This window comes from Protopterus annectens, chromosome 9.part0 (assembly GCF_019279795.1).
Source record: "Protopterus annectens isolate FY-2018-M chromosome 9.part0, PAN1.0, whole genome shotgun sequence".
NCBI classification, from domain to species: Eukaryota; Metazoa; Chordata; order Ceratodontiformes; family Protopteridae; genus Protopterus; species Protopterus annectens.
In genome coordinates this window covers 634136920-634151754 of record NC_056743.1, presented here as the reverse complement: position 1 = coordinate 634151754, position 14835 = coordinate 634136920, and the positions used below count along the sequence as shown (strand labels likewise).

The 14835-nt window shown below is 39.4% G+C and overlaps 1 protein-coding gene across 1 annotated transcript in view; it reads right to left on the bottom strand.

Moving 5' to 3' along the window:
- LSM5 (LSM5 homolog, U6 small nuclear RNA and mRNA degradation associated) overlaps nucleotides 1–14835 on the bottom strand; it is a 137876-nt gene that overhangs the window by 85363 nt on the left and 37678 nt on the right. The window contains exon 2 of the mRNA XM_044083202.1: nucleotides 9305–9400. Coding sequence (XP_043939137.1) covers nucleotides 9305–9400 — 96 coding nt within the window. The remainder of the gene's footprint in view (nucleotides 1–9304; nucleotides 9401–14835) is intronic.

The window sequence follows — 14835 nt, the reverse complement described above, 5'->3', positions numbered from 1 at the left end:
AGTATTTAAGCTTTCGCAATTTTCATCTCACGAAAATGGATTTCATTTATATGAGGTTCAACCTTTCAAAGCAGATCCATATATAATAGATAGATCTATAAACTCATGTTTTAACAATACATATTATAGGAATTGTAGGAAATACAAGGCTATTTGACTGGAGGCAATGTGTGCTTTACCACTAACAGACATCTACCAACCTTTTCAAAGAGGGCAAGTCCTGGATTGTATTTTAGGGTGCTCATCCAGTTGTATAGCAAAGTCCTGGATTGTATTTTAGGGTGCTCATCCAGTTGTATAGCTACGTTTGAAGGCCATCAGGGAACCACACTGCTAGACATCTATGAGTAGTCTGTTCCAAAGCAAGAGGAGGCACTGGCTGATCATCTCATCTCTCCATTTAGTTTTATTTAATCCCTGATGTAGATTGAGATCTCTTATTATAGTGTTGGCTGCACTAAAGAAAAAGAAGGTCGCATATAATGGGATCTCGGAGGACACAGAAAGCAAGGCACAGGTGTTCTCCCAAGACTCTGATGACACTGAGTACAGAGTGAGAGTAATCCATTTCCTGATGGCCAATATCTTTGATACCCAAAGATTATTTTTGTTAGGAACTTCTGCAGTCTTTCATGTTTTTTTGATATGACACATACATGCCGAAATGTGCATTCTATTCTCTTATGGCTGTAACCAGGGCAGTGTACAGGAGAAGAGTAACTTCTGTGTTTTTGGAAGTGATGTCCTTGGTGATTAGTTTTGATATATCGAAGGACTACAGAGTCTATATGGTGATCAAAGGAGTGAAAGCCATCTGCTCAGGACCCTGAAGATAGATTCATTGAGGAGTGAATCATTTTATATCTCACTTTGGTGAGAGATTCTGGCCTTACAAGAAGCAGTTTCTTCCTTCCATTGAATTTTTTTTATATTTACTGAACACAAGAGAGATTTCTTATTTAATTTCCAACTGTATTTGGTCCCTGGGGGGACATCCCTGTCAATGCATTTATCTAAATGAGCATAAAGATCCTTGGCATATTTGGCTGTACATCCCCTTTCTATTTTGAAATTAGCTTGGGAATTTTATGACTTAAACTAGACAATTATTAAAGGTTAGATTTTTTGATATCTCTAAAGAGCATGGTGTTGGAGACGAGAGGAAGTGATGTTATAAGGTTAAAGATTGATGTTAAGGTAACCAATAAAAAAAATAAATAAATAATAAAAAAATATACGATAAAACCAGCATACAGTTATAGAAAGATCTGCCACCCAATAACTAAGAAGGCAGCTTTGATTTTTTTTTCCAAATGAATATGTAAAGTTCTACAGCAAAGTTCCTCCAACCAATAAACTGAAAACTAAAAGAAATTTCTGCGATGTATCCCAGAAAGCAAGAACACATTCCCTGCAGAGTCTACCAATCCAGATCTTTACTTCTAAATGAACCATTACCAAGATTGTTTTAGCTGTTTAAAATACCTCCCCAGTACAACATCACTGTATACCTTGCACCCAAAACCCATAGTGTGGAATGAGTAATCTTTCACTTATTTCCCTGGGAGTAAGAAAGTAAAAAAGGGGGTATTTGATATTTGTATACTCATTCGGCTATTAGCAAAACTCTACCATCTGTATACAGACTAACTATCTTTTTACTAGGAGTATAACATTTTGTTTTAAATGCATATACACAAACTCTCTTGTGCATTAAGCTATACTTTAAGACTACCTGAATTCACTTTTTAAATCTGTGCCTTCATTCCTAACATACAGTATGTTGAATATCATACCCTTTACCATGTAAATAGTACTATATTGCTGTATTAAACTCTGTACTCACTAATATAATACCCTTTACTATGTAAATAGGACTGTATTTCTGTGTTAGACTTTGTATCGATAGTACTGTACTGCTGTGCTAAACTCTGTACTCTCTTTCTCCATAGTACTGTACTCCTGCCATAAACTCTGTACTCACTTCTCTCAATATTAAGTTCTTATTTGAAAATTCTTCTTTTTTTCTTTTATGCTGATCTGTATTATTTACTTAATGTGGAGCTTATCTCCCCGGGCCTCTACTGAAAATGGACATGTATCCAGTTGGACTAGCCCGGTTAACAAATGTAAAATAAATAAATAAATAAAATAAATCTTATCAAGGCTAGAAGCTCCCATCCAGTTTGTTTTTAAAAGGTTAAAGTAACATTAAAAGTATGATTCAAAGGTCTAACAGTATTAAGGGATACATTCTTTAAGCAATGCAGACTTATCAATTTGGGATACAGTGTTGCTTTATAACATTTAAATATGGAGATTTTTGTCAATTCCACATTTACAAGAACAGATGAATATGCTATCCTGAGAGAGCTTCCTCCTGGGTAAAATGTTTAAGAAAGCTCTTGCAGAGAGAGAGTTTACAAAAATAATTTAGCTGTTAAAATGATGATTTAGCAAACACATTTACAAGACATGAAAAAAAGATGTGCAGATTTTAAGAAGTTCACATTTTGTTAGCGATTATGTACCTGACTCATTTACTGGTGGTGACAATTACTTGGAGGTAAAAAATAAAAATAAAAAAAAAAAAAAAAAAAAAAAGTCAGATAGCAACTCTCACTGGAAGCAAACAAGAGTGTCTAGTTTAAATTACACCATACATATTAAACGTTTACTTAAGTGTTAATGCTTATTCTAAACAATGTTATATTAAACGTCTCAATTAATTATGTAACATTATTGATCTTATTGATTAGGCAGTGTATATTTGAGATTTTCACATGAACTAAAATTCTTATCAGCTGATCAAGCTTGTGGTTCCAGTAAGTAAAGTGCATTACTTCTGTGTTTGTTCTGATGAAGTTCTAGTTTAAAAAAAAACACAACTCTATAAACAAACAGCCTTCCACTGTGGTTTGTGTCTTAGATCAGTGAACATTTGAGCTTTTTAGTTGTGGTGTCATTTTTGCCACCTTTTAGTTTATTCTATGGCAGTGCATTAGCTCTAACACAATGTATTATCCTCACAAGTTCAGTTATTACACCCCCAGCAATAAATTTATTAAAGTTTCTGATGATTTTAGCCACTTATTTAAGATTACATTCTGCTGTCTAAGAAATTGAACTCCCTACAAAAAGTAGGTACAACACAAGGTGCTCTGTCCTGCCTATTGCCTTTTTTAAACAGTTAGCGTAGCTTTATGTTCCTGTTTCTGATGGGCATCTCTCTACTGCTGGATGCATCCCTTTTTTTTTCTTCTTCAGTCAGTGTTGTCTTTATGGTTGTGCTTCAAAGTATTCTACTTAATCCAACGTACAGTGATTTCAGATGTAGCATCCGTAGGCAGCAGGGCACGTGGTGGGAGACTGGGTATAGAAAAAGGTTTAGCAGCTTTTTTTGTTATAATTCCATTATTTTGATGTGGGTCTCAAAACAATTGGGTTTTGCAATTGTGACAAATCTGTCCTTATGTGAAAGGAGAAACCTTTTCAATGTGTACCCAACATTTCAATTTAGTTGGGATGTAAGATTTCCAACAGTGAACTACACTTTATAGTCAGCACTGCTGCAAATGTGCATCCCTGAAGCATATATATGCATATATGATCCATTTTTGCATGGGTGCTATTATCTGGCAATGTCCTTGTAATCAGGTACATATTCTTATGACTCACATGTAGTACCAATTTTAGGCCACTCACTGTCACAAGAGTTGAAGGTTACTAAAAAATGTATTCTGAAATGAAATGAGAGGTAGCACAGCTTTGCAATTTCAGTGCAGAACACTTTTTTTTTGCTTTCAGGAACTCATTCTAATCTGATGGATTCAAAATAGTACTAGAACACTAATCAGCAAAATGGTGTTTCGCTCCTTCAGGAACTGACTGTATGATGAATACCTAGCAGCTGCTAAACAAAGCACTACCAAATAAAGCTGATATTTCTGGAGACTACAGCACCTAATCTGTAAATGAAGGAAAGACTACTGTATAGTCTTGTAGATACTATCTTATTCATTTATTTTACCAGGAATCTAATGCCAACTTCCTCAGGGATTGGCTGATGGCTGGGGAACAGAGGATGATGGATGAGAGAAGTCAATGGTTATTGCTAAAATGTATGGCTGCTGGGAGGCTACCTGCTATTTGCAGCTGGTTGTGACCAACATCTGCCTTTTTCAATGCTGTCACTTCCTCTTGATTTTTTGTTTTTAAACACAGTGCTGCTTTCTTGTTTGTCTTTGTAATATAGCCTAGATTTTATTGGGAAACCCCTGGAATAATCTACACACGTGGAAGTGAAATCATCAGCATCATCATCTGCTCCACATTTACGTACATTTCCTCTTCTATTCCAGATTTTAAAATTTTTTCTCCAAGACAGATCTGGAAAACAAATCCTTGTTGCAGGATAGCATCCAGTAGGAAGGGGTCAAAAGTCCTCCCCTATCAATATCTACTCAGTACCATTTCTGAGGCAGCTGCTCGGAACCCAGCATCCATATCATAAACAAGTCTGTTGTACAAACAAACCTGGTGAATTTCTCATTAAGGGGAAACAAAAGCCTACCAACCTTTTGAGCCACTCCTTTGCCCAATACTGCACTGTACGGGTCTTGCAATTTACTGCTCTTAAAAGGTTGTAGAGACAAATGTTCTTCTTAAGCCCAACAAACAGTCTGCCTTCTGTCACCTGGAAAACAGTTGTTTTCTTTTCGGTGTGAAAAGGTCAGAAGATAATCTGACCCTATACTTTAATACAGAGACTGAGTCCTGTTCTGGCATAATGTAAATGTCAGGTTTCTTGGGATGTGGAAGCTAGTAATCCAGCTCTAATGTTAATAAAGATGTCCTCACAGGAAGAAATACAAGCAGGGAGTTCAAAGGCTTCAGGATCCAGAAGTTTCAACAGCCTGGTATTTTTTTTTGATGAAAACAGTTGTTCATTAAGCAACTTTAAATAGAACTTCAACACATCAAACATATCCTCAAAAAACATGAATCCTTTTAGGACAGACACAGTAGGTAAAATGTTCAAAGTCTTTAAACAAGGTACAAACTTTGATCGCGACATCTGGTCACTCCTGTGTGGAGTCTGCATGTAACCCCCTCCCCTATGTCTTATCTTAAATTCCTCCCACCTCCCAAAAACATGCTGGGTGTTTCTGCCTCAGGTAAGTAAGGTACATGGTTTAAATCTAACCTTCCCAGTTAAACTTAAGGTATACAAACAGAGTACACCCCAAACTCTACAGAATTGTGAGCAACAGCACAGACTCTAGCTGCTGCACATAATGGTGGTAGTGGGGGGGGGGCATCTACACTAACTTCTTTAGCCATAAACTGTGATGAGTATAATTTTCTAGATAGAGCATCGATCGCAGACTGTGTGACATCTCAGGGCTAGCCATTCTGTAGGTGATCTAGTCATATTGAACTGTGTCATCAAAAATATCAAACTTTCAGAATTCACACACTATTAATTACTATACCAGTGCTAAGTGCTTTAAGAAACAAGTCTTCTCTTACCTACACAGCAGGAACCCATGCTAATGGCTAGGAGTACATGCCGCTACTAGCCAGTGTGTGTTGACTAACACCCAGCAGTTCTGGTTCAATTAGCTAGCGGACAGCCAGTATCCAAGCTTGAGTTACCTGGTATAGTTCTGCCGAATGAAAGAACTGCATAAAACTAAACAACCTGGAAAAAATGAGTAGAGGATTAATACACCAGATATAGCTTCACTTGCAGGACAGTGTGGGTGTAGATTACATGATATAAATAGAAGACTGGACATTTATCCAGTGTATCTAGGAGATAAGGTAGAAGAGAAGTGCAGCACGGTCACTTGGCTTAGTACCTACAATATACTGCTCAGGGGAGGACAGACTATGAATAGTGTGGGAACTGTGGTGACAGAGACTTCTTAAGAGAGTGAGGGAGATCAAAATTAGTGACACCGACACATGACAACCAAACTCCAGTGTAAAGACAGGTTGAAATTATAAATACTGCTCTATGCACCAGAGAGGAGTTGTGACAGTCAGGAAAAGAGTGCATTCAAGGCAGCAGCTACAGGACCTACTTAGAGCTGATAATGGGGGACATGAATTCTCATACAGAGATGCATAGAACAGGATGACTATTGCCATGGTCCACATGGTTGGGGCAACAGGAATACAGCAGGAGTGGCCATTCTAGACTTTTGTATGGCAAATGGCTTGATGGTTGCCAGCACATGGTTCAGCAAGAAACACATGCAAGATCACATAAAAGAGTGGCCAAAATGCAACTCAAGTCAAATTTCCCCTAGTAAGGAAAAGGTATTGATGTAGAATCAGAGATTGTAAAGTCATTGCCAGTAAAACTGTTATTCCTCAGCATAAGCCACTGGTGGCCACAATCAGATGCACGCAGTAGCTAGTGAATGTTCCATAGTCAACAAAGATTAAGCTAAAGATCTGGAAGTAGACTAGAGGGAAAGAAGCACAAGAGTTAAAGGAAATATTCAGGGCTCTAGTAGCTCAGAAAACACAGGAAATAAGTGGAGGAAAAGAAGAATGGCAGCATCTGAAAACAGCCGTGCGTTTTATAGAACAGAAATGGGACTGACCCAGGTACGGAAATGAGGCACAGAAGAAAAGCTGGTGACGGAGTTACTGACAGAAAGGAGTAGTGCAAGAAGACGTGGGAGGTAGAAAGAAAAGGCCAAGAAGGAATACTGGTTGGCTAACAGAAAGGCTAAGAGGGTGGTTGCAATGGCAAAGAACAAGGCGCCAGAGAAACTACCAACTTCTGGTAAGCAACTAAGCAGGTGGCACAAACCTGGCTGCAAGGCAAAGGCAGAAAGATAAAGCCAGTCAGTAGACACCATCCAAAGGCAGAAAGATAAGACAGTCAGTAGACACCATCCAAAGGCAGAAAGATAAAGCCAGTCAGTAGACACCATCCAAAGGCAGAAAGATAAAGCTAGTCAGTAGACACTATTCAAAGGCAGAAAGATAAGACGGTCAGTAGACACCATCCAAAGGCAGAAAGATAAGACGGTCAGTAGACACCATCCAAAGGCAGAAAGATAAGTAGACACCATCCAAAGGCAGAAAGATAAAGCTAGTCAGTAGACACCATCCAAAGGCAGAAAGATAAAGCTAGTCAGTAGACACCATCCAAAGGCAGAAAGATAAGACAGTCAGTAGACACCATCCAAAGGCAGAAAGATAAGACAGTCAGTAGACACCATCCATAAGGGATGCCAGCAACAATCTGCTCACCAGTCCAGAGGACAAAAGCAGATGGAAGGAGTTATTTCCAGCAGCTGCTGGATGAAGAAAATCCCATGAAAGCTTTACTGTCTCATGCAATGCCTGCAATGAAAGAGGAGGAAGAACCCACCCTATAAGGTATAGCACAAGGAAAACAAAGTCAAGGAAAACAGCATGTTCAGATGAAGTCACGTCAGATATTATCAAGATTGAGGGAGAAATTGCTCCTGGGGGGTACTAATCATGATAGAGAAAGGCATTGGGGGGGGGGTAAGAACCGTGACAGCTAGCATGACTTAAGCAAACTAAGGGTTTCTCATTCTTTTTATAACAAGAGTATGGATGAGGGAAGAGAGAGACCTTTTTCTTTTCTTTCAAAGTAACAGTACACAAAATGGAAGGTTTTAGCTCTGCCATAACCTGCAAAATGCCTGACATGCGTTTGTCCAAATACAATCTAATCAAAGCAGACATAGTGAAGCACTGTACCCCACTACTAGTGCTTTCCCTGGAATAAGCTCTATCCATCAAAGCAGTGGACTGACATCCAGAACAGGGGACAAACAGCTACTCTTTGGTAGACTACATCTGTGAAACTCCCACAGTAGTCTATGATAACGTCTGTTTCTTAATTTGTGCCAAACGCCCCGCATTTCCTTTCCAACTGAACGAGACTAAGACATGTACCTTTGCTTTTCTGTAATCTTTTGCCTCACAAGAAAAGGAAAAGGAATTAAAGCTAGTGTTTTCCAAGAAAGCATGGGAGTTTCTAGCCACCCTGATCAAAATACAGTAACCTCTCAGTTAACCGGCACCCATGGGGATTGGTAGATGCCGGATAACTTATAACTGTAGCTTCCGGTTGCTTGAGGAGAGTTACTATTAAAAATAGACCTGATTAATATTGTACCTTATACTGTTTGTTTGGTTTGACATGTTCTCAGGTTGGGGGGAGAGAGAATTTACTCCTATCTTCTTTTTTAAAAGTCAAACTCTAAAAATGTAAGGTATATTTTCTGCGGGGGAGGGGGGCAGAAAGTGAAACACAAGAAAAATGTACTGTATTTATTCGATTTTTATATTTTCCTGGTTGCTTGAGTTCCAATTAACAGCGTTTACTGTATTCTAAGAAAATGTTGCACAACATTCAGAACTAGAAATGTTACCTTCCCCCACACACTTTGATTCAAAATCTCTGAGACAAAGGATGGAGATAGGATAAGACCTGGCATTTGAGAATGCTTGTCTGTAAGCTGCTTTGGCTTATAAATATAGAGGTCAAAGCCAACAATAAGTCTCACATCTAATCAAAAATGCCACTGTAACTGTACAAGTTATTCTTCATGCAGCCAAACACTGACACTGATTCTCAGTCACATGATACATGGATTTGTTCCCTATGTAGCAATATTCTGGGGGTGGGTCCCCCGGTGGGACCACAGTTAATAAATTGTCAGCCAGGAGAAAATCATGTGGAAAATGCAAAATGCAAAACCATGCTAAGTAAAGCATACATAGTAAGTAGCTTGCTTACAAAATAAAGAGATGACAACACAAACAAGTCTCTATGATATTTGTATAAACACACGAAACAATATGGTAAAGCTATGAAGATAGTATATGGGTACATTACTATGTTACTGAAATATGATATTGACTGACGGACACAAAGCTGCAGAAACACATGGAAATATATGCTAGAGGCTAACATTAAGTTTCGCAATGAAAGAACAAATATCCTAAACTAACTCATCTGCAAAGGGACTTCTTTATTAAAAGATCAAGTAATACTAAGCCTAATCTGTGTTACTTAATAGTCTGAAAGATGAAAGCAATGCTTTCACAGTCTCCCTTACATAAAATGGAGACAGTCTGATGTGTAACTTCACTTACTACCAACCCCTTAGAAAGGGGTCATCGACAGTATAATTCTATGGCTAAAGTTTTGAATAGTTATACTTTATGCACAGCCATACAAGTCAGTTTCCTTTGAAAAAAGGAGGGGGGGGGGTGAATGTTGCTTCACTGTAAAGGATACTGACAAAATCATCAAATCCTAGCAAGGTGCCAACAATTTCTTTGTCATTCTTCATCACGATATGAATGCGTGATCCAATACATTTGTCCACGAGTTCTGTAAAACAAAATTAGGATTAATTATTCTGAGATATTTATAAGTATTAAAACTGAATTTCAAAGAAACAATAAACAACCTTCCAGTTCTGGAACATATAGACATAAAGCCCCAAGTATGATCAGAGTTTGAAAAACAGCTTAGGTACTGGAGGATCGGGTCTACATTAGAACATCGAAGTTTCAAAACTTTGAATGTTCTAATATCGACCCCTATTCAGCGAAAGCTGAAAATATCAAAGCAACAGAAAACAAAATTTTTTCCTAGGGAAAGAATTCGGTTGTCCGTTTCTTTTGCTTCAGTATTTTCAGTGCTATGGTGGAAAGTTATGGATCGGGTTCAGGTAAGTGGGCGACTGAGTGCGGGTTAGGTTAGTTAGGGTTAGGGTGCTGGTCAGGTAATGTGTGGACGTGAGGGTTAGGGTGCGGGTGAGGTGAGCATGCGATAGTGACGGACCTTAGGGTTAGGGTTTGGGTTAAGGTAAGTGAATAGTTAGTGGTGTGTGTAGGGTTAGGTACAAGATTTTTGGTGTATGTGTGTGGATTGCTGTTTGTTTGGTGTGCTTGTGTGTTGTGTGTATGTGTTTTCGAACAGCAAATTTTTTCCCTAGGAAAAAATTTGCTGTTCTGTATGTTCGATGTTTTCAGCTTTCGCCGAATAGCGGTCGATATCAGAACATTCAAAGTTTTGAAACTTCGATGTTCTAATATAGACCCAGAGGATCTAGGTGGGGGAGGAGGATAGGAATGACTGAGTGCTTCTGGCTTTCTATTTTGAAGGAGGAACAGTTTAGATAACTGCAATGCCAGCATTGGAATTGGATGTGTACTTGTTATCACCAACCTCATGATGGCAGCCTGAAATGGACATGCGTGGAACCATATACGCAAAGATGGCAGGCACTGCAGTCCCCTACAGTGATGTGGGTACACAGTGTCCTCCAGGAGTGAGCCTAGGCCACACAGAAATTATTCTGAGCAAAGCCCTTGAGAACAACACAGACTTTTTGGAGGCAGAAGAACTAGACAGTTATCCACCTTGGTCTCCCCATAGATGTAAGACGTCCTGGTCTAGAAAGGGTGACATGGGATCCCCAGTCTCTGGAATGACAGCACTGCAGTCCTTATGAGCAGGTAAATGTACCCAGACAGGCAAGGCACAAGCAACCTCTATACCTGCCTGCACGACTGCTCCCTCTGATCATCTTTTCCCCAGGAAGAATGGAAACAATCACTCTTTGGAAATACAAGGGCAGAAGACCTAAAACAAGATATGGAGAGGGAGACAGCAGACAGGAATAGAATAGGCTTTTTTAAACACTAAAACAAGGTTTGTATAAACAGTGTTTCTGATAATATCCCTAATCTGGGAAAAAAAAACATGAAGCTATAAACTTACAAAACAAAGTTATATGCCTGTCAAAACCAAACACTTTCATCCTTTCAAAAACTTGATGGCACTTAAAGACTACCCAGCTGTTAAACCTTCACTTGAATAAGGTAATTTTACAATGAATGCAAGTGGTCAAACCAAGTTATTTGGTGTGGTAACAAAAAAGTTGTACCTTTAGTGAAGAGAGAGAAAGAACAAAAAATGTAGAGATGCACAAAAAAAATTATGTCATTGTTTCTCCCCTAGCACTTCTTGGCAAACTGCCTGGCAATACATCCACACATTAATATGTACATAAAATATCACAAAACAAAACCAGCAATTTCAAGTGTCTGCCAAAATAAATTTTAGGAATAAGGGCAATCAGAGTACTAAGACAGGAAAAAGACTTGGTCAAATTTAAGATACAGTTGAGCACCATGCTTATTAACAGTAGTTGCTGTAACAGCAAATCATAACATCTTGGTTTACCCATCTTGTCTTACTTTTGTCCAGCTGAATTTAAAATCAGCTGTGCCACCTTCACTAACGATTAATACCAGTTTCATACCTACCTTGGAAGACACCTACCATAGCGGAGGAGACACTTGCGTATGCAATGCCATACACCTGCTTTCATTCTTCTGACCTCTTAACCGCATCATGCTTTCACAGAATGGTGCTTTTAGCAGCCAAATGCCAGCATCCACAGAGGTAGACTTAATGAGCTTTAAATGGCAAACATTTATAACCAAATATACAGATCACTCAGTGGGATGAGACAAATGTAGCTTTATTGTTACAGTGACCACTCCTCAAAAGATTAACCATTACTAGACATAACTATATCTTCTCTGGAAAGGTCAAGTAACAGAAAATTATAATTTTTTGTACATTTTCAAATAGTACATTACTTGTGGGAGGTGTACAAATAGTGTCCCCTCTGTAGCAGTCATGTCAAACACATATCCTGCCTCTATAATGTGCCTCCAAATTATGTTCTGTGGTCCACATGGCACCTTATGTCAAAGAAACATATCCCAAGCAGAAACATTTTTAAAGGAAGCTGCTAACATTGCAATTGCCTTTATGGAGTATCCTCTAACAGAATGTTGCTAGGGATATTGCAAGGGATTACTGTACTTGTCATAAATAAAAATAGGGGGGGGGGGCAACAGAACTGGCCTGGAACTTAGACAACATCTAAGCAGGCCTTCTTATCCTTCCAGGAGAAAAATTACTGCTCTGCCTGTTTTAACTGGTTGGTCCTTTTATAGTTTAGTACCAAAGCTATATCCCAGTGGTGCAGCGGTAGCATTGTTGCCTCACAGCAAGAGGTTCTCCCTTTCGATTCTCGGCTGGAGTGCGGGGAGTGCCTTCTGTGTGGAGTCTGCATGTCCCCCCCCCCCCCGCGGTCGAGTGGCGTTCCGAAAGACATGCGTGAATGGGCGTGCCTTCATTGAAGGTTGGGCGTAGAGCTGGCAACTCGGCACCGTAAAAACCTACTGCCAATCATTAGCGGACCGGAGTTTGGCTGTGGCGACCCCTAACCGGGAAAAGCTGAAAGACAAAGAAGACCCAAGCTATTTGCTGACATTTGTCACATGTAACAGATGCTGTCTATTTTCTGTTAAGTCACTGCTAACAATAGTTAGCAAGGACATCCCCTCCACTGTGAAAGAATATGTAAAGACTGGTTTGAAAATGAGGTCTGTAAAAATTAACATACATCTCCACAGGATGACAACTATACAAGTATTTTCCAGGAAAGGCATATAAAATTGTATCTGAAAACTGAAAATCAGCAAGGTTCTTTCAACTTAAAAACTAGTTTCACAGAGGATTCTTCATAGGGGGGTCTTAAAAAAGCAGAGTGCCTTTAAGGAAAGCTTTGGCTAACTGATCTGTGCAGTATGTCACCAGGCTGGGACACAAGCTGAAACCACAATGTCAGTGGCTCAAGAGGCTGCACACCTGCTTTTGATGCTGGAAGATCAACCTACACCAAGTGCTTGGATTTAATTTTCCAAAATTGTTGCTACAGTGTAGCATAGGCGGGCTGCTACATTCCTAAGTGGTACAACTTTTGGATGAGATGTTAAAATGATGTCACATCTGCCTGAGATGGTAGTAACCCAGGTGGAAGTAAAGATACTACAACACTTGAGAACAGAAAGTATCCCTGATGCCCTGCCCAAATTCCCCCTAGGCAGTACAACCACCACCTCAGATTTCTCCAGAAAAGAGGTCATAGGCCTAATGGGACTAACCCAGTTATCATATGCATAAAAAATGTGAAAGTGTAAATTGTTCCTTGATGTATGAGTATGACAAACTTGATAGCAAAAAAATGGTTTAAGTAATCCAAGGTCACTACAAGACAGTTCAAAAGGGGAAACTCCTTAAGTTGCAGTCCATGAGGCAAATCTCCTATTCTGTAGATGATGTGTGTGTGTCTGATTTTCTGGATTCCATTAAGATTTGGAAAAGAATCACTGTCACAAATTAAAACTGTATCTCCCAAGATGATAGTTTCAGATTCTTAAGGTTGTATGATTTGTGGTTACTGCAATGAACTGCCTGGCAAGTAAAGAGAAGCCTTGGTGACCGGAGTCCCCTAGGTATAAAATCTAAGTTGAGGATTACTCGCAGGTGTGGGTTAGGCTAGGATGCCTTTGAGTACCCTTCTCTGTCTGGATCCAATTTGCTTGAACCTGACTGGCTAGCATCTCAGGCTGGTATTATCCCCAACCCCAAGCACACCAGGATGGATGCACCTCCTTGGCTATGTCAATAAAGGTTTAACCCACCAATCCAAGATCAATAAGAAGGTCCTGAGCGGTACACACCCACTTATATTGTGTATAAAACCAAGTCAAGTCCGAATGTAACAATCATCTAAGCAGTTCTCATTTGCCATTAAAGCTTTTTGGAAAAAAAGGATCGAGATAGTGTTTTTTTCTTTTACTTCGTTTCCACTGAATATAGAACCTCAGTCATCTAACTCGGGCTGTTTTTGGTCTATATGGAACACCCAAATTTCAGCTCCAAAAGATCCACTAACAGCACCCAGAACGGGTGCCACTAAAACAAACACTCTAGCCTGCATAAGAGCACAGGATATAGTCTTTTTTTAAAGACTCTTTTAGCTACATTCTTCTTAAAGACTAATCCGAACCATGGATAAGAACCATGGGGCACAAGTTTCATTAGCCCAGGATCCAGACAGAAAAGGGTACTCAAAGGCATCCCAGCCTAACCCACACCTGGGAGTAACCCTCCACTTAGAATCTTAAGGTTGGGGATGTCTTAATGATAGGAAGCAATATTTTGCTTTGCTAATGTAGAAACAAAGACCATGAAGGGTATGTGACCACATTCATTACAGAAACAGAACTAGGTCTGCCTCTGTCAATAAGGGACTTGCTTTTAGGAGCAGATAAAGGGAAGGCATACACTAAGCTTTGAGCTCATGGAAAAGAAAAGGCGTCTATCCTCCACACAGGGATCTCAAACAAAAATTACCTTGAGGGCTGTATGAGGATAGCACACTCAACAGAGAGTCACACTTTCCAAAACATAATAGTAGCTAGTGCAGCTTAGAAGTCAGTGTAATAGTTTCCCTCACCTCGAATTATGTGGATTTGAAAACATGCTACCTACTAGAGGAGCGTGAGTTTAAGATCCCTGTTCCACACACTCTTGTAAGGAATAAAGTAAGAAGTTTTGGATTTGGTTGTTAATGTGTGGAGAATCTCATCCACTTGTGGATTCAGCTTCCATTTACAACTGAAGTCCACCAACTGATTCCATACACTGTGAAGGTGTACAGCTGATAAAATATCCAAACCTGAAATATCTGAATCTCCCTGCAGAGGTGATGAAAGAATTTTACTCCTTTCATTTGTGTATTACATGATCTCACTCATGTCTGTTTTAATGTGTGTATGATCTGATACAAAGTCATTCTCAAAATGGTCATTAATGCCTTTCAGACTGATATGAAAAAACTCTTCTTGTCAACAGGAGGTGGGCGGCTGGACTCCATAAATTACTTGAAGTGC